We start from the raw sequence: 21,328 nt of genomic DNA, 5'->3' as shown, positions 1-21,328 counted from the left end.
CTCAATATAGCTGTTCCTGGAGATAGAATTGCCAATTGCCACCCCCGCGCCAGCCGCTGCCTTTTGACAGAAGAGGGCTCGTGCGCCCAGTTCTAACAGAGCCCTCCCCGCAGCTCCCCCGCAGCCCCAGCTCCCTTTACCATCTCATTGACAGGCAGGGAAGACGCTCCCCGGTGTCTTGCTGACAGGGACAGGTGAACGTGTGAGATGTTCGCGCATTCCCATCTGATGGAGCTCCTGTCCGCTTGCCTGCCCCAGCTCAGGACTTTTGGCAATCCTGCAGGCTGGCTGACAGGCGCTCCACCTGTAACTACAGCCTAGCGAGTAGGTAACCTTCACGCTAGCCCTCCCCCCACTCAATAGCATTCAAGCGCATGCGTTTGCATACACAACCGCTTGCATACCAGCTGAAAGGGACAGAAATCATTCACCGGTCGCTCACCATCAAATGATTTTTCCCTTGTTGGTAAAGAGAAGTCTAACGACTTTTCTAGCTTACGCTTCCCGACAAATTCAGGGTGGGCACTGACCGTTTTTGTGGGCAACACCCCCTGCACTCCGATCCTGGGGAGAACACCCCAACGAGTGTGAAACTCTGCGAAGACATTCGCTCTGGGGGTTTCACATGTACATATTCGCACATGCGCAAACCCCTAAAATCGGACAGGGCAGCAAATTTGTCCTGTTGCAAGCTAATCTGAATCGCCCACTATATTCTGACTATAATATTAATAATAATGTTACAGAGTAACATCCACGCACAGCCTGCTGGGATCCGCCCCATCATTTGATGGTCGCCGACCATCGATGATGACGAAGGCTCACGCATATGTGAGGTTGCCTCAGAACAACCTTACAGATGCGTGTCTGCTCGGGGGGGGGGGGGGGGGAGTAGGCAGGCAGCTGGCCTCCTCCCGCCTGTCCGTAATGCCTCATTATCATGAGATCGACCAGCGTTCACATGGGAATGCCCATGAAATGCTGGGCATTCCTATATGGTAATGGGGCAGTCCGCCACCTCACGGCCTGCAAGGTTGCTTGCGTGCACCCGGCGAACAATCAGTTCACCGTGGCCACACGCAACAAGCACGTGCACATGTACAGAATTGCACCTACACAATAAAAAAACACCGGTCCCCGTCCGAAGGAGCGGCTATTGCGAATGAACCTGAGTAAGGTCCATAGTGTTTTTGTGTGTCATCCTATATAATTGTTATAACTTGTACTGCTGTTGTTTTATTTTTTAATACATTGGATTCTTTTTGTTGGTGGTTGTCACAACGGACATTTTAATTGAAGTGAAATTAAAGTAAATCGAAGTTTAAACCAAATGCTGAACGTGTTTAGTGCTTAAAAACTGGAAATGAAAAAAAATGTAGATTTTAGGGCACTTTTAAAGATGCTTCCAATACCATACTTTTACCTATGGGTCACAGGACTGCAGCCCCCACAGTAAAATATGACTGTCTTCTCTGTGTCAATGAAGCCAGATGCAGTACGCAAGACTTTGCTGTTTTCACTGTGACTAGCTCTGACTTGCCATTGGATGTCTTACACAGTGGCGTAGCTTGGTTTGGGCCGCCCCCCACCGTTAATGGGGGGGGCGTCCCCCTCCCCACCGGCCACCGGTGCTCCCCCCCTCCCCATCGCCGCAGGCTTACCTGTCTGCGTGTCCCGGCTCCCCTCCTGGCTTCAATTAATAATTCTATACAGACGGACCACGATAAAATGTCCGCCCCCATACCGCAGACAGTTTCAGAGAACTGTCTGCTTCATGGGGCGGCCATTTTATCGTGGTCCGTCTCCATAGAATTGATTGAAGCCAGGAGGGGAGCCGGGACGCGCAGACAGGTAAGCCTGCGGGGGATGGGGGGCATTACTATAGCACCGCAGCCCCCTGGCGCCCCCACATGCACAGCACCCCCCCCCCCCCGCGAGACCGCGGGGGCTGCGGTGCTATAGTTACTCCACTGGTCTTACCTGCCAATCACCCAGGACAGTCTTAACAGCATTGTAGCACCCATTCACAGGAACAAATGCTTCCATACAGTGAACGACTTTCAGCACAGATCCAGACATCCAGCATGCTGACAGCAATTCACTGCCTGGTTGCAGGCTGGACTCTGATTGGTGGATAGCTCCTGCCATCCACCAACAGGCTGCAGGCTAGGAAGCAGGAATACCTGTACAATGTGCCTGGCCCAAGAAGCTGAGGATGCAGATGTCCACAATCCAATCTGCCTAGAATTAGGGGGTCCTCGGGCAGCTGCCCATTGAGTCCATACGTTAAGGTGGCCTTGCAGTCACCTGCGGTAAAGGCTATCCTATTGGGAGGCATGTCCTCCCTCCAAGACTACCAGTCCATGCAGCCCATAGAAGCCAGGCTTATGCACATGTACAGTACCATCACCGCTACTGTGAATGCCTGGGCCCGGCACCTGTCAACTGCATTGTACATGTGCTGGGACCCAGGACACGGCGGGGAAGACCTGGCAGCACATCCAGCAGAAACCCCCCTGCTACGCTCAGGTAGGACCCACCGATGGATGCTTCTATTGTGAAATGTAAAACACCAATGTTGTGCTATATATCTGCAAGCACTTTACAAAAACAGAATGACTCTTGGAAGCACCACCAACTACGTTACTTGCAGCCGTCGTTGGCAGAATTGCTATATGTTGGTCATTGCATATTTCCATATGAAAGGAATACGACTGACAAACTCAGCGCGGTAACAGCAAAGAAACAGAATGTTCCAAGTTACAGAACCATGTAGACTACATTGTACATTGTTTAAAATCGGCACTTCCAGGAAGACTAGGAATTGCATTACAGAATAATAGAGTTATGAGTGACTTTGACAAGACATTGGATTTTACCATTGAGATTCAGATAACTAATCTTCTAAAAGCTTGCTAAAAATAAATGGTTATTAAATCACAGCATGTATTTCTATCTTTAGTATAAATCAAATAATTGCCCTATTAACATTTGTTCAATAGCTGCTTGCAGCGGGTTTAATTAAACTGTATCAAGTACTAATGCATTCAACTGTACGTCATTGTGTGTTTTTCAGAACCGTGTAATGCCACGATGTTCCAGTGCGGCAGTGGAGAGTGTGCCTTGTTGAGCAGTGTTTGCGATGCCCATCGGGATTGTGCAGATGGTTCCGATGAAGCAAAGTGTGGTAAGCTTTTCCTTTCTAGCTGTTCTTGGCACTGGAGAACCGGGTTGTATCCTAACAAGATGCCTGATTCAGACCTGATTGCTCATCTGCAAAGTTTCAGATGACTGTGAGTAGCTAGCTGGCCATCAGACGGAAGTAACCCCGCCCATGCAAGTGTATTGCGAGTGGATCGCTATTCCCTATTCTCTGCAAATCCATACGCAATTCACTCACCATGATATGATTTCTCGGTCTGTGCAAAAGTGAGTAACTTACACAACTGTGCGACAGATTTAGGCTGATCAATGCCGAAGCTGGCATCAATGACCCTCCCTGAAAACGTCCGGTGATCACCCACAAACTCTGGCTTCCTGTCAAACAATTTGCGAGCGGATTGCGATTAGATCCATATGCTATTTACTTCGCAATTTGGGCTCGGGCATGTGCACTACAATCCATTGATTTGTGCAGTCATTGGAAAATCAATTGGTTTGCAATAATCTGTGTGAAGATCCAGGCCGGGGCATTTATCGGAGACTCGAAAGAGACATGGCCAGGAATTTCTTTAGCAATGTACCACTATGTCTTGGGCTCCGAAAGGTCCTAACGTGGTGTGTCTACAACCACACACACAGTGGCAAATTTTCATGGGGGTCTCTATGCTGGCTGCACAGTGTAAGCGGCAGGGGTGGAATTAGCGAGAGCTGGGCCCAGGTGCAAAAATGTAGAGAGCCACTCTATAGAAAAATGGAGTACCATGATGGAATGTGGGCTCCCTTCACAGCAGTGTGTTCCCCACATGCCTATCAGTGAGCCCCAAATGCCCCCAGTGTTTCCTGACATGCACAATAAAATGTTCCCCACATGCCTAACTGTGTGCCCACATACCCTAAGCATCTTTCACATTGCCCCCCCCCACACACACACACACACACATGGCTTACTGTGTGTCACCATATACTGCACTACATAAATACTCTACATCACTGCTCTACACCGCCCTATACCCTGCACTGCATCACTACACTACATCCCCCTATACTCTGCAGTACATATCTACAATACATCCCCCTATACCCTGCACTGCATCTCTACACTACATCCCCCTATACCCTGCACAGCATCACCACACTACATCCCCCTATACCCTGCACAGCATCACCACACTACATCCCCCTATCACCTACACAACATCTTCTATACCCTGCATCATTACATTATAAGGCCCTATATGCTACACTACATGACCCTATACACTTTATTACTACACTGTGCTACATTTCCTACAATAACATGATTGGAGCACTGTATACACACACTGTGTCCCCATACACACCGTGATGCATATACACACACTGTATACACACACATACTCTGTGCCTCAATACACACACACACTATACCAATACACACACACACACACACACACACACACATGCTCTGCTGGGCTTAACCCTGGGAACCATCCTCTCTTCCAGCCACTGCCACTGATCCTTCCCCCGGCGGCTCCCACAGCCTCTGCCAAGCAGGCTACTACACTGAGACCCTGTGTGAGGCGCTACCCCTTCCGACACTGCAGACTTCCTGCCACTGCTGCATCCAGAAACCCCCCTGCGTGCGCCACTGACCAATCATGGCTATGCTATTGTTTGTTAGGGGTTTTTTTTCTTACTGTGCAGCCCTAGCTGGCATCTAGCCAGAGTGTGTGTGTGTATTCAGATATAATTTCAGCTACAGTATTACCAAAAAGACCAATCAGCTATGCCATTGTTAAAAATGCCTACCTTTAGCTTACAGAACCATTTTTCCAGTGCTTATCCTATAGCCCTCTTTACTGGAATACAATCGCTAACAGGTGCTTGACTGGCCCCAAGACTTCAACTCTCAGTAGTGGGGTGCCGAAAGACTCACCGACAGTTGGAATTCCGACAGTCATTTCTCTGACACTGGAATCCTGACTGTCATGATCCCGACAGTCAGGTGAGCGCAGTATGGCAAGCTCATCAAGCCAGCATGGGGCTTGAATGCACTTGCCCCTGTGAAGCTCCTGACAGTCAGGATTCTGATGTCGGCGACATGACCGATGGAATCCTGACTGTCGCTAAGTTATACCATACCCCAGTAGTGTAAGGTCAAAATCACAGACACAATTATTAAAGGGGAACTGGACACCTCAAAGACTACTAAAACATTACAGAAAACAGAATGCCAGTTCTTCAGTATAGCATGGACACTGAAGAGTATGCTTGCCACTTTACTAAATAGAACTAAAATGTATTGCTATACAATTCTCTCAAATAAACCATTCTTTTCCACAATAGAGAATTGATAAATAGTAACATACATTTTTGCATGCATAAGCAAATGCCTTGTATAGAAATATTGTTCAGTTCTTTACAATAGCGCAAGTATTTTTCACAGTAGTGATTTGATAAAGCTAATGAAATTTCCTGAACATCACAGCAGCAAGCTATTGAGTAGGATATTCAAGATGCTCCACATTCATTCCACATTAATTATACCATTAGAAAATGACACAGTTACTTTTATTGGGCACAAATCATAGCACTGTATCATCATCTTAAATATCAATATAACAAGCTATGAAAATGACGCAGGCAGATGAAATTAGCTAAAACAAGACCAAAACTGACTGTGTACAACCCTCAGGGTCCAGAGAGACTACCTACAGTATAAGGGCTTAAACATCCAATCAGTACCAGTTATCATGTCCAATGGTAGGGGCAGGGCCGGTGCAAGGCACCGGAGCGCCCCAGGCGAGTCGGGGTGGGGGCGCCCCGGTGCCCGGGGGTGGTACCTGTATTGCCCGTCCCTGCAGTGCTGGAGCGGGCAGGGGTGTCCGTGCGGCGCTGTCACTGCGCTGTCACTGCGATGTCACTGCACTGTCACTGTGTATAAAGCTGCTACTGTCGGCGGCGGCATCCCTGGAGTGTCCGTGCCGCGGGGGTACCTGCGGCGCTGTCCTGTGTATAAAGCTGCTGCTGTCGGCGGCGGGGTCCCTGGAGTGAATAGAGAATAACTAGCGCTATGCGACGGCGCGGGAAGCGCTTCTGATTTTGAAAACACTTGCCGCACGCTGATTGGCTGAATCTCAGCCAATCAGCGTGCGGCAAGTGTTTTCAAACCCAGAAGCTCTTCCCGCGGCGCCGCATAGCGCTAGTTATTCTCTATTCACTCCAGGTTCCCCGCCGCCGACAGCAGCAGCTTTATACATAGGACAGCGCCGCAGGTACCCCCGCGGCACGGACACCCCGGCCAGCTATATGCACATGGGGGTCAGGTGAGGGGCGAACTACCGCCCTCCAGGTGCCGGCGCCCTAGGCAAATGTCTAGAGCTGCCTAGTGGTGCCGCCAGCATTAGGTAGGGGTTGGCTTGGGCAGGTGTATAAGATGGAAGCTGGGGCAGCAGGAATATTTATAAAGTGCAGAGTCTTTATTATGGTCCTACTCATGGAAATATGGGAGTCATGCACTCAGTGGCTGAAGGTGAGTGGACTTCAGAATACTTGTTGGAACTCTAGCAGTGGCTGACATGAAGGTGTGGAAGGAATAACACTTTATTATACATGAAAGTCTTTAGCTTGATTTTCCAGCAGATGGCTGGAGCTGGGAACTGGAACAGAATGGAACTGCTGGAGCACAGCTAGGAGGAGTGAGTTGAGGACACAGTTGGCTCCCGAACTGACTCCTGGGCAGAAGAGTAGAGTTTAGTCAGGGAGTTCAGTAGAAGACTTTGTTGTAGAGTACCAATTAGCATTATCTTGTAGTCAGAATTAGTAGAGTAGACAGCGGGAGTCGCTCCGGGACTTTACTGATTTGGAAAATCCTAGGACCTGGTTCTGGACAGGTAGCAGCACTGGAAAGACTGAAAACCAGGCTTGATCTCGACTGGTGACTGGACTGAAACTGGACTGGTACTGGATAGGTGCTTGGACTAGAACTGGATAGAATACAAGATTGGAACTGGACTGGAACCAGATAGATAACTAGACTGGAACTAGAGAGGTGATCCAACAGGAACCAGGCAGGTGATAAGTACTGAGTCTTAACCAGAGTGGATCTTTTAGTCAATGGATATTTGGAGAAGATGACCAGACCGGATCAGCAGAAAATGCACTGGACACTGGAATGTCAGGGCACTTCAGTGGTGTGCGGTGGGGTGAGGCAGGTGAGGCACAGCTTTTTCTGTCATACTAGCATATATGCCAGCGTTTTGAATTAATTAAGTATGTCAAAAATACAAATAATTTATAAAAAAGTTCTTATTTTAATTATTCTAATAATTTTTATAGTGAACACTCTGGAGTAAAAAGTCTATGGCAGGTGAGGCAGTGCCTCACCTGGCTACCTTTTCTGCACAAAATCCAGCAAATCTCCAGCAGTATATACTGCTGTACATGTGTATAATGCTGGTATGTACCCCATGGCTCATATATTGTGTGCATATCTTGCTCTGGTACTTGCCAGGGACTCTTGAGCCATTTACCTCACCGCACGTCCCTGGGGCACTTAGTACAGAGCTGCTATCACCTAAGAACCAACATTGTACTGGCAATTAGGGACTGGTCAGTTTGCTCTCTTTATAGAAAGCAGCGTCCAGTGATTGGCTACTGTGGAAAGCTGTTGGAAACCGTAACTAGAATAGTCAGGAGATTGCTAACCAACATGGCAGCACCCACGTATGAGTTTTGGAGTGAATTCTGGCATGGAGGAAGTAGGCCTGGATGCTGCGGAACTGAAGATCATACAAAGCACTGTGGAGAGCTGGATGCGTATTTGGCATGCAGATGAGGAGAGCACTGGAGCGCAGTAGTGCAAACAGAGCTCAGGTCTAAGCAATGCTCAGATGCAGACCCTTGCACTACACATGAACTATGTGCAGGCACACTATGAGCTGCAATGCCAGCCTAGAAAGACATTGCAAATGTAATTAGAACATTGGTACTCCATATCATCATCAACACCAGTCAAAGTACCAAGCAAGATTCTACAACCAGCTGCAACAATCAGGTTAACAGGAGACTGAATGGAGCTCACAAACCTAACCTGATCATAATTTTACAGAGCTGTGCTTCTTACAGATTTGTAACTACAACCTTTGTCCAATGAGGGTAAGGTGCAAGTAAACTAGGCACAATTCTTTGTGATCAAAGATTGTGCACTTATATGCAATCATGATTATTTAACTGATAGTAAGTGATTGAGAAAGGACATGCAGCAGATTTATTCCCACTAAAATACCCTATTTTCACATACCCTGAAGTAACAGAAATTAGACCTCATTGTGTGCTTTTAATAGATCATATCTTGAATCTTTCAATTGCATGTTTTGCTGGAATCAATACAAATCTTTAATCGCAGAGGTGGCCTGCATGAATCCTGCAAATGGGCCACAACTCTCTTTTTTAAACGGTCCAGAAAAAGTGACAGAAATAACATATGGATTGTAATCACAATCCCCTTGCAGTTTGACAGATAGGAAGCCGTAGTTTTGTGGGTGGAAACCAGAAGTTTTCTGAGAGTGTCAGAAAAAAATGTAAGCATGCCCAGGCATTTTAAGGGAGGGTCTGTAATATCTAGGGATGTGCACCGGCCACTTTTCGTGTTTTGGGTTCTGATTACCTTCATGTTTTGGGTTCTAATGGGTTTTGTTAAAACACCCCCTAAACGTTTTGTGTTTGGATTTTTGGGTTTTGGGTTCTGATTTTTTTTTTTTTTAAAGCATAAAAACTGCTAAATATGCAGAATTTGGGGTTTTTTTTTTTTGCTCCTACCCTATCATTAACCTAAATAACATTCATCTCCACTCATTTCCAGTCTATTCTGAACACCTCACACCTCACAATATTGGTTTTAGGCCAAAAAGTTGCACGGAAGCAGTTGGATAAGTATGATAAGCGACAAAAGTGGGCGGCACAAACACTAGACTGATACGGCACACTTAGCATCACCCCTGGACTGATATGATACACTTAGCATCACCCCTGGACTGATATAATACACTTAGCATCACCCCTGGACTGATATGGCACACTTAGCCTCACCCCTGGACTGATACGGCACACCTAGCATCACCCCTGGACTAATACAGCACACTTGGCAGCACCCCATGAATTATACGGCAGACTTGGCTCACCACAGGAATTATTTGGCAGACTTGGCTCACCCCTGGACTGATATGGCACACTTAGCATCACCCCTGGACTAATACAGCACACTTGGCAGCATGAATTTTACGGCATACTTGGCTTACCCCAGGAATTATACTGCACAGATGGTGGCACCCCTGACCTGATACAGCACACATGATGGCACACATGGTATTATACGGCACAGATGGCGGAACCCCTGGACTGACACAGCACACATGGAATTATACGGCACACATAATGACACTCCTGCAGTAAACAGAGTTATTCTTTTAATAAAAAATGGCAGCACCCCTGGATTGATACAGCAGACTTATCAGCACCCCATAAATTATACAGCACACTTGACTCACCCCTGGACTAATACGACACACTTAGCATCACCCCTGGACTGTGACGGCACACTTAGGAGCACCCCATGAATTAAACAGCAGACTTTGCAGCAACCCATGAATTATATGACACACTTGGCTTACCCCAGGAATTATGCGTCACACATTCGGGCATCCCTGACCAGATACAACACACATGGAATTATACGGCACAGATGGCAGCACCCCTGGACTGATACGGCACAAATGGCGGCAGGCATGGTATTATACGGCAGACAAATTCCTGCAGTTAAAATAAAAAATTGTATTCTTTTAATTATAAAACAGAGCAGCACACCTGGAATTATACGGCAGATTTAGCAACACCCCATGAATTATACAGCACTCTTGGCTCACCCCTGGACTACAGAGCATTTAACAGCCCTTGCAGTAAAAAAAAAAACACCTTATTTTTATTTTCATTAAATAAAAGGGCAGCTCCCCTGGTCTGATACGGGACACATGGGGGCACCCCTGGAATTATACGGCACACATGCGGGCACCCCAGGATTGATACAGGACACATGGGGGCACACATGGAATTATATGGCACACATGCGGGCACCCCTGGACTGATACAGTACAAATGTGGGCACCCCTGGACAAATATAGCACACATGTGGGCAGCCCTGGACTGATGCAGCACACATGTGGGCACCCTGGGCACTGGCAGCAGTAATTAAAAAAAAAAAGCCCCCTCTGTAGCACTAGCAGCCCCCAGCAGGTTTCCCCCTCACACCCCTCAGCAGACAGCACAGACACATCCGTGTTGTCCGATATAACCAGCCTGTTTGAAAATGGCGCCGACCACCGGGAACTATATATCCCCAGGTCTCGCGAGAATCCGATGTGGGATGATGACGTTTTAGCCTCGATTTGGACTCGGAAAGATTTCGGGAACCGGCGAACTCCTCGGATCAGGTAAGTTCGTGAATGCGTGAGTGAATTGCGTATAAATTTGCTGGTAATTACTGTAGCAAGAAGCGATTAATTCGCAATTCACTCGCAGATTTGCACGGGGCGGGTTTTCTTACGTCTGGGCGGTGGTATTTACTCGCAGTCATCTGCATTTCTGCAGACACGTGATCAGGTCTGAATCAAATAAATGGTTAGTTTGCCAGAGAACCCAGGCGCTAGGGAACCCAGCCGGCTAAATTTCAATTGTCATTTTTATTTCGGTTAAAAAATATAATTTTTTGAAAGACCTGTTATATCTATGTGGGAAATAATCATTATTCCAGGCATGTGACAATTATCTATGTGTGTTTGTATTTTTCTAGTCCGGCTTTCCAACAGTAGTTCCAATGGCCTGGTTCAGTTCAACATTCAGACTGAATGGTACACAGCATGTGCAAATCTCTGGACTGACGAGATTTCTAATAATGTGTGTCTTCAGATAGGACTAGGGTAAGTAATTCTAGTCTCTGAGTATAGAAAAATAACAGTATTGATAAATGTACGTTTCATACTTGTCTACACTCCCTGAATGGCCGAGAGGCTCTCTAAAATCGTGCCCACCTCCCGGCCTCCCGGAAGTGTGGGTAAGTTTCCTGCATTTCTGTGGATCCCACACATTCTCCCCCACATCTTCTTACTTTTCTGGTCAAATACAGGCATTTGCGGATGTACGTGGAGGGGGCAGGGCTAAACTTATGCAAATTACATCATTTTAGCCCCGCCCCCTCCACATACACACGAGATTCGTGGTATTTCCTGCAATTGGGCCAGGCCCTGATGATGCATTGCTCTGTCCCCGCCCCCCCCCCCCCCTGAGTGCAGCTGGAAGTCTCATCTCCTGGCTTCTCCTGGAGAGGAGACACAAAATGTCCTCAAGAATGATACATTAACTAAGATCTAATCAAATAGATTCTATCTATTATCTTCTAGAAGGTGCTAAATAAATAAATAAGATGTATAGGTACTTGTGTATTATCACAGCGCCCATCGCATCGCAGACCATAACGCATGCGATGCAATGCGATGCGACGCGATTGGCACCTGATGGTATACAATTAAAAATTGTATACCATTGTATATGGCATACAATGCCATACAATGCAATGTGATGCGATGCGATTTTAAATTGTATAAGCACCCTAATGGGGGCTTACAATGTTAAATGCACCCCCACGCCACCCCCACTATGAAGCGTGGTGAGCGCAGCGAGCCCGCGTGGGGCGGCGGTACACGTCCGACCTTTTCATACCCCCCACTATCCACGTCGGCGTGGAGTTGATTTTATATAGTGTGGCGAGCGCAGCGAGTCACCGAGCCCGAAGAGTGGCAAGCGCAGCGAGCCCCGCGAGGGGACGCGGAATACATGTAAAGTAATACGCGTCCCCTCGCTGTGCTCGCCACACTATATAATATCAACTCCACGCCGACGTGGATAGTGGGGGTATGAAAAGGTTGGAGGACGCTCATACTGGGGGTGGCATGGGGGTGCATTTAACATGGTAAGCACCCATTAAGGGTGCTTATAAACACCCATTAGGGTGCTTATACAATTTAAAATCGTATAGGGGGCTTATACAATTTTAAATCACATCGGTGTGCATCGGGTGTATGGCATGCGATGCGATTAAAAGTCGTACGACTTAATATCGGGGGTGCCGTGTTAATACACAAGTACCGATGTATAATCTGATTGGCTGCAACACCCCATCTTTAATAGATCTCCCAGCTTAGTAAATATACCCCATAGTGTCCACATTACATTGATTTGAAGGTGCTCTTTTCAAATACAAACCATGCATGAAATTCTGCTCAGAACATCAAACAGTATGGGCGGGATGTAATAAAGTCCGAGTTCAGCAAATGTGTGGGATGCCAGAGGAATTAGGAAGTTTTTTTTTTAAAGGGGCAATTGTTTACATGGCATGGTTTTGCCTTGCAAATGGTTTCCCCTTTAAAAAAATGGCCCAGTTTGACCTGCATCCCGCATGTGGGCCGAACTTGAACTTCATTACACCACGGCCATAATATTACACAAAAGCTTGTGGACTTTCATACATTTTGTTGATCTGTCTTTTGCTATAAAGAAAGAAAACATTGCTTATAGTAGGGTGGTTATGGTTCACTGTCTTATATCACTCTACGTTCTGCCATTACCTATATGATGGACATGCAAGTAAACTGACAAAGTCACTGATTTATTATCACTCAAATCTTGATGGTGGGCTGGGGCAAAGCAATACACCGGGGCCCCAAACTACAGCTTCATTGGGGGCGGGCATGTGCCCCCAGCATGTAATGTCTTAATGTAATGTATGTAATGCCCCCCCCCCCTTCATCCCCCTGCTTGATGCTGCACTGTAATCCGCAAAAAAATCCTAGTGTGCGCAAGCACACATGGCCAATAAAGTTGATTCTATTCTATTATATCAATTTAAAGAAATAACAAGATGCCCCGCCTGTGGTCCCTTGCCATCTCTTCACATGCTTCCATACCGTAACGGCTATACGCAATCAGTTGCGGCTTAGCACAAAATGGCTGCAAATAAGATTTATCTTATGTGCAGCGTGTCCAACCTCCGACTTCGATGTGATGCGCACAAGATTTTAGGATATTAGGAGAGTAGTTTCTGTAATTTTGAAAGACATATATAAAATACTCATCAAATTATTTAGCAGTGCTCCTCATAGTGATGGCTTTGGACATCAGAGGGTTTATACACTAAGATGGGAGTTCTATTTCAGGTGGGATGCTGAAATAGAACTCCCATCTTAGTAATTATACCCCTCAGTGTCCCGTCCTGATTTTTTCCCATTAAAAACTCTAGTGCTTCTCACCGCTGTAGGATAAACAACTGCACAAGAGGACGTAAGTATTCCGAATTGACAGAGCAGCTTAAATAGATGCTGGAAACAATTATAGAACAATAGGTGTTTCTTGTAACTATAAACAGATCGCAGCAGACATAAGTATCGTGGAGGCGTTCATCATGCAGAACGTAGCGTAGGTCCATAAGGGGAAGCATCTGCAATTAGAGGAAGCCGGATCTAGACAACAAATGCCTGTTTAAACCAACAATATAAACCCCCTGCAGAATTGCTGCAGAGGAACAATCAGTGCTTATATAGGTTGTAAAGGAATCGTGGATGTATTGTGCTTGCAGACGTGACTAAAATCTAGAAGTTAACAAGTTGTTTAAATAATATGATAAAGCTTTGCCCTGTGGAGCAGCGGTACATGGGGGCTGATTCTGGTGGACTCATTGAAAATCTCACCCTGTGGAAAATCCATGGATACTAACTTGTATTTGCTTGTGCCAGGATAAAGCCTTAGGGCTGACTGTTATAATGTAGTGAAAGGTTGCTATATTGAAAAATGAGATTGCTTAAATTAATGTATAAATTGGTATCTGTAAAAAGTAAAAAAAAAAATGGTTAATGCCATTGTTTACACTCTTTTGGGGAAGAGTTGGGTTTTGTTTATGTAAACGAGTGATCAATCCGGTATACCTGTCCCTATCTTACCCTGAAATCCGTGTTGGTGACTTCTTGAGATGGTAGCAGACTTGCGTCCAACTTAGGTCCTTAGGACTTCCGGCCACTTCGGGTTTCCTCGGCAAAGACGGAGCATCGGCGTAGTGGCTGCCACGTGCAAGCGTGGATCAGCCGGTCTCTATGCTTGGAAGCCCTCCCAGCCTAACAACAATAAGGACCTAAGTTGGATGCAACTTAGGCTTTTTCATCTAATTTTATGCCTTCTATACATCATACCAGCCCTTTTTTCTAGCGCTCCTCCTTTAACCTTTCATGAACCCATATTATAGGAGCTGCTTTAACCAACAAGCGCTGGACCTCCAAAACTACTTGTGCCAGGACAAAGACAGGGCGGGCAGCAGACGTCACATGACGTCAGCCGCCCGCTATCAGCACACATCGTCCCGTATGCATTCCCATGGGAACACCCAGCATTTTATGGGGGACGCCGATGAAACGCTGGGCGTTCCCATGGGTGACACCTGACTCCGCCGCCACACGGCCACGGTCCGCACCACTCCGTGTGAACAGCTCATTGACTATGCAAGTCGCAGAAGCCATTAAAAGTTAAAACTACTAATGTAAGGTTCGGTTGTATGTAATGATATATATAATTATATATATATATATATACTCATTACCCTTCAGTAAACACCTGACAGCACACACCTCTCAGTCCCAGAAAAATCCCCTTATTAGACACCTCCTTGTACTCTGCTCCTTCTCATTTGTCATTTCTTCCAGCCCCCTTCCTAGGCTCCACCATTCCTGAATATGTTACAAAAAGGGTAATTCATACCTGCTCATTAGGCTAGGTATATTTGCTGCCTATCGAGTAGGTAAACGCCACCCCTCTGAACGCAAACCCACCCCACAGCCCAAATCTCCTCACTACGATGAGGACAGTTGTGTACGCTTACGCGGACCACAGCGAATGCCTTCTGTCTGTCAATCATTTTGCAAAAGTGCGAGTGCAAAACTCGTGAAAGGCGCTCAATCCGGGGGTATGCACATGAGCGACTATGCGCAGACAACGCCCCCGGCACGCCTCCTATACACTCCCCCCCTTTACGAGCTCTTTAGAGACTATGCAAGTTTCCAAAGGCGCCCACAAAGAAGCCCTACACATGCGCAGAAGCAAAAATGTGCATGTAAAGAGGTTCATCATTGAACTCCCCGTGAGAACATACGGGTGAGTTCACTAATCAGAATCAGGCAGTGTTGGACTGGCCCACAGGGGAATAGGGGAAATCCCTGGTGGGCCCCACTGTCTGGGGGCCTACCTCTTCCTTTAGGGATCAGACTATGCACCTGAATTACACATTATATATGTTACCTTTTGTTATTCTGGTACATTATTGTGCATTCACTAGCAGTATTTACTATCATTTACCATACTTACTCTCTAATGGTTAGCCAATCCTCTGTGAAAGCTGTCCACACCTCCTCTAAAGACTAGCCACACCCCTGCACATGGGCCCCAATCACTGCATTCCCCAGAGGGCCCTTCACACCCCAGTCCGACACTGGAATCAGGGTCTTTATTTCGAGTTTGTTTCAGTGGCCATTAGCCGTGTGTGCAGAGTTGCTATTTTTCCTATGCTTGTACCAATGACACACAGCGGCTTCTTACTATTATATGGGATGCACAGAGTGCACCAGAGCTGTGTCTTATCCCTGGGCAATGAATATAAATAACTCTAGTTCATGATCAACAAAAGCTGCACCTAGAAGCTAGAAAGATAAAGCAATGTATTTAGTAAAAGCTGGAAGAGGACATGCCCAGGCCAATAAATTAAAGTCGCCTGAAGGTAGAATTCACCTGCAAGGGATACCTGAGATGATAAGAGAACAAATACGCACAAAAAGCTACCGGGCATCGGCGTAGTAGAAATAGATTCTGAAAAGTGAATGTAAACAGTGACGATACGGTATTATGGGACGATACGGAATGAGATTGCGGGGTGGGGGGGGGAGGCTGGAAGCAACAAACTGTCATCGTTCTCAAGCGGTGCAATAATGTAGTCTAGAAAAGTGTAACATAAAAGTTACTTTATGGATATTCTTATATATTTTAAGTCTAAAAAAAATGGTAACACAGTTCTTTATGGATTTGTTTATCCCTTAGTTCCATGGGCATATAGGAAACTATGTTTTTGTGGAGAATGGCTCATATAAACGCTTGCCTGCACTACTCAGTACAGCACTCACTATTCCGTCCCTGTCTCCTGCCTCATAAATCCTTCTTTTATATATTGTTGTACTGTCTTGTACAAGGTGCAGGCCTTCTGAATGATTCAGCAGCTAAGTAAGCGAGAAGTTTTAGAGCAAGAAAATACATTTGTTATCTAGTTGGAAATGTCTCTATTCTTTGTTAAAGAATTCACATTTATAGATGGATGTGCTGCAGAAATAAATATCCATCTTCTGCTTATGACAAGTGACCGTCTCTGCTACATCCTTTATTTACTTATTAACTAATGTAGTAACGGGACCCATTACAGACTATGCAGTGTCCCCTCGGTCTGCTGCTGCTCTGCCCTACCCTATCTCCTGCTCTGTGCCATCCCACCTCCTGCTCTCAGGGCTGGCAACAGAAATCTTGGGGAACTGTACACTGATATATCTGGGGCCCCCCCATCCACCCCACCTCCCCACCTATACTTTGAGAATCCAGGGTCCTTTGTTTCAGCAGCATTGTCTGTGGTAATTCACAATGCTAACCTTTTTTTTGAACCCATGCTATATCTGATTCTTCTTTGAAGGCAACCCCAATAAACTTGGCGACCTATGACCAGCAATGTTACTTACTGTAAACTTCAATTCTCTTCTCCGAATGTCCCATAACTCCTGCTGTGGCGAGAAGGCAGGGCACAGGAGCAGATGGCATGGGGTGCCGTGCATGCGCAATAGGTAAGGCCGTCCATCAGGGCTGTTTCTCGACAATTTGGCTCCCAGTGTGAACAGTTAAAAATCCCCCCCCCCCCATAATTTGTCACAGAGCAAAAAAGGCATGGCCTTGCAAGAAAAAAAATTTCCTTCCACCCCACTTTTGCAACCTGCATGTCCAGACATTGGATACCACAGGAATGGTCGCTGCCATGCTTAAATTGGTTGGCTGAAGGCCTCGCAGTGACATAAAACCATGTAGGCCCACACAGTGACCCAGTAAACCTCCCAAACAGTGTCAGGCTACTTATAGCAATATAAACTGTTTAATAGTCACACACTATACCATGCGGCGTAATGCCCATTACACCACACACTGTAATGTCCATTACACATTATTCTGCACACCATAATGCCTGTTACACATTATACCGCACACGTAATTGGATATGCCCCACACTGTAATGCCCATTACACATAATGCCATACACTATAAAGCCCATTACATATTATACCAAATGCTCTAATGCCAATAACATATTGGCCCTTATTCTGGTTGGTGCGGCCAGAGCCGCACACGGGGCTCCGGCCGCACAAACCAATCCCCGCCCACGATACGGATCGCCACGGCCGTCCGTACACGGACGGCTGGCGATCCGCAAGAAAATGGTGGGGCGTACGCCTCCACCATGGTGGGAGCTGCCCCCTGCATTCGATGGTCGTCGACCATCGAAGGCAGGGCCGCACGCCCCACCAGGTCCCGCAAGCTGAGACCACACGGACAATCGTCCGTGTGATAGCTTGTATGGGGCCGGAGAACTGACATCCGGCGACGTCAGCTTTCCGCCCCCATCACTGGCGTCATACCCTCATTAGCATGCATACGCCCCGCGTTTGCATGGGAACGCCCATGAAACGCGGGGCGTATGCATAGGGAAATGAGGGTATGAAGCCCCTCACGCCCCTATACGCCCCCTTTGCGGCGGACGAAATACGTCTGCGGCGAATGGGGCTGCACATGCGCAGATTGACCTCTGCGCATGTGCAGACTGAAAACATCGGCGGTACGGCCGCACGCGGGCCGTACCGCACGATGCAGAATAAGGGCCATTATGCCACGCACCACGCTTGCCTACATGCTTTTTGCCTGCCAGTAGTTACATGCTCATTGTAAGGGGTTTCTAGCTTGATGTCAAGATTCACATGCTCGTTACTAGGGGAAAACATACCGTGCTGCTATAGTGCTCTCTGCAGTGCTGCTTATTTCCTTAATTTTCCCTGTAGTGCTGCTTTTGTCCATAGAGACCCCTGTAGAGCCTCATTTTTCCTTAATGCCCCCTGGTAGTGCCACTTCTATTAATAATGCCCCCTGTAGTGCTCACTCACCGCCAATCACCGCAGCTGCTTCTGTTTTGATCACTGAAGGGAGGACTCGGGAGAGCAGAGCGCATTGTTCTCCAACCCTTGCTTCCTTTCCTTGAAATAGCTGGAGACCACCAGCTATGCGTGGGGTGGCTCTGCACATACAGTAGCGCCTGATCGCAGTCAGCGGCGCCGCGGCGACCACACAGCACGGGGACAATGCAGCGGGAGCAGTCCGCGAGGGGGGAGGGGTTACAGATTGTTGTCCCCCTGCCGTCCATGCACAGGGCAGATGGGACACCGTCACGCCAGGCAGCCAACTCAGGTTAGGAATCGGATTGCTGAGTGGCTGCGGGCAGCGCAGTCTGCACACAGACACACACAGGACTCGAAGCGCGCCACTCGGAGCGTGGCACTGCTCTGTGTGCCACACGCCGGGTGCTGCGTCTCGAGTCCTGTGGGGGACAACAACCTGTAAACCCCCCCCTCCCGGACTGCTCCCGCTGCAGTGTCCCCCTGGTGCACGGTTACTGCGGCGCTGAGATTCAGCGTCCACAAACAGACAGTTGGTGGCACACAAACTAGACGGGCTGCTTAAAAGGTAATACAGCTTACAGACGGGCCCCAGCCAGGCTCTGGGGCCCTTCAGTTTGCCGGGGCCCGTCACACTTGTAACCTTTGACCCCCCCTGTCGACGGGCCTGCCTGCTCTGTCCTACCCCACCTCCTGCTCTGTCCTACACCACCTCCTGCTCTGCCCTGCACCACCTCCTCCTCTTTCCTGCCCCACCTCCTCCTCTGTCCTACCCAGAGCTTAAAGTGGCCATGTCGGGAAAGCAGCGCTGAGTTTACAGTGAAGGAGATTGACCAATTTGCAGTAAAAAATAAATTTTATATAACAAATAAAAATGAATATAAATATAAACAGTACAATCAATCACATATAATATAACATAAAAAATATATATTTAAAATCTCACTCTTAGATTGGATGGGTATCTGTAGGGGCCAATGCCCGGTTGGATATCAGTCCGAATGGAAAGTGCACTTAACCATTATTCGTTTTGCTGCTGAGGGAAGAGAAAACGAAGTGGGGGTGTTGTAGAAAAGGGGGTCCACCAGTCCTCTCTATTGTTGCGGATGGATGTTTGTGCCGCTGGAGGAGTAGATGGAGGGATATCCGTATAGTGACCCTCAGGATTTCCTCTGATGGTTGGGTGGGCGACTTTATATGGCTCGGTGCCCAATTTAAGTATCTCCTCTTGATGGAACAATGTCACTTGGAGGTGATGGCAAAGGGTGGGCGTCCGGTCTCTAGTCTGGACTTGAATCTATTGGGGAGGCAGGACTCTCTAACAGGTGGCTGGGATGGTTGTCTGCTCACCTGGAGATGTACACTGCTAATAGCCCCAGTCCTTGTAGTGGAGACAGCCAGACTCTTGGTACAGAGACACTGATCTCGGACAGGCGGCTGGAGATGGCGTGGCTCGCCTGGAGATTAAGTGTCCTGAGGAAAGTCCTGAGGAGGTGAAAATCAAAAATAAAGGTTCCCAATTGGAGCAGCAGTGGACTGGAGACACCTAACGCGTTTCGCCACTAGCCTGTGGCTTTTTCAAAGGTCTTTGAAAAAGCCACAGGCTAGTGGCGAAACGCGTTAGGTGCAGCCCCTCACTCTTATTGATTGGACCCCCAACCATCTCCAGTCCACTGCTGCTCCAATTGGGAACCTTTATTTTTGATTTTCACCTCCTCAGGACTTTCCTCAGGACACTTAATCTCCAGGCGAGCCACGCCATCTCCAGCCGCCTGTCCGAGATCAGTGTCTCTGTACCAAGAGTCTGGCTGTCTCCACTACAAGGACTGGGGCTATTATCAGTGTACATCTCCAGGTGAGCAGACAACCATCCCAGCCACCTGTTAGAGAGTCCTGCCTCCCCAATAGATTCAAGTCCAGACTAGAGACCGGACGCCCACCCTTTGCCATCACCTCCAAGTGACATTGTTCCATCAAGAGGAGATACTTAAATTGGGCACCGAGCCATATAAAGTCGCCCACCCAACCATCAGAGGAAATCCTGAGGGTCACTATACGGATATCCCTCCATCTACTCCTCCAGCGGCACAAACATCCATCCGCAACAATAGAGAGGACTGGTGGACCCCCTTTTCTACAACACCCCCACTTCGTTTTCTCTTCCCTCAGCAGCAAAACGAATAATGGTTAAGTGCACTTTCCATTCGGACTGATATCCAACCGGGCATTGGCCCCTACAGATACCCATCCAATCTAAGAGTGAGATTTTAAATATATATTTTTTATGTTATATTATATGTGATTGATTGTACTGTTTATATTTATATTCATTTTTATTTGTTATATAAAATTTATTTTTTACTGCAAATTGGTCAATCTCCTTCACTGTAAACTCAGCGCTGCTTTCCCGACATATCTTTGTTTACGAATCTTTGTAAAAACCCGCAGGGAGTGACTTCCCCTGCACCCCAGCAGCCGCTTGGTGAAACAACACAAACTATAGGCGCCCTTATTGCTCTCTGGTAGAGCAACCTCCTTTTTCCCTTAAAGTGGCCATGCAGAGGTATGTGAGAATTACTGTGCCAATGAGGAAGTTAAAATGTTCCACCTCATCATTAGAGGCTCCATTCCACCCCATCCCCCCTCAATTTAACCCCTGGTCCTGCCACACCTCCTCCTCTGTCCCATCCCACCTTCTGCTCTGTCCTACCCCACCTCCTGCTCTGTACTGCTTCACCTCCTGCTCTGTCCTTCACCACCTCCTACTCTGTCCCACCCAACCTCCTGCTCTGTCCTACCCCACCTCCTGCCCTGTCATGCCCCATCTCCTCCTCTGTTCTTCCCCAGCT

At 47.4% G+C, this 21,328-nt stretch overlaps 1 protein-coding gene across 1 annotated transcript in view; it reads left to right on the top strand.

Annotated features, from left to right (window-relative positions):
* The window catches only part of TMPRSS15 (transmembrane serine protease 15), a 236,808-nt gene that overhangs the window by 153,749 nt on the left and 61,731 nt on the right, over positions 1-21,328 (top strand). The window contains exons 16-17 of the mRNA XM_083170669.1: positions 3,077-3,187; positions 10,988-11,114. Coding sequence (XP_083026795.1) covers positions 3,077-3,187; positions 10,988-11,114 — 238 coding nt within the window. The remainder of the gene's footprint in view (positions 1-3,076; positions 3,188-10,987; positions 11,115-21,328) is intronic.

Source organism: Crinia signifera, chromosome 2 (assembly GCF_055691185.1).
Source record: "Crinia signifera chromosome 2, ASM5569118v1, whole genome shotgun sequence".
Lineage (NCBI taxonomy): Eukaryota > Metazoa > Chordata > Amphibia > Anura > Myobatrachidae > Crinia > Crinia signifera.
The sequence above is the reverse complement of the archived record's forward strand: the minus strand, read 5'-3'. Positions and strand labels throughout refer to the sequence as shown.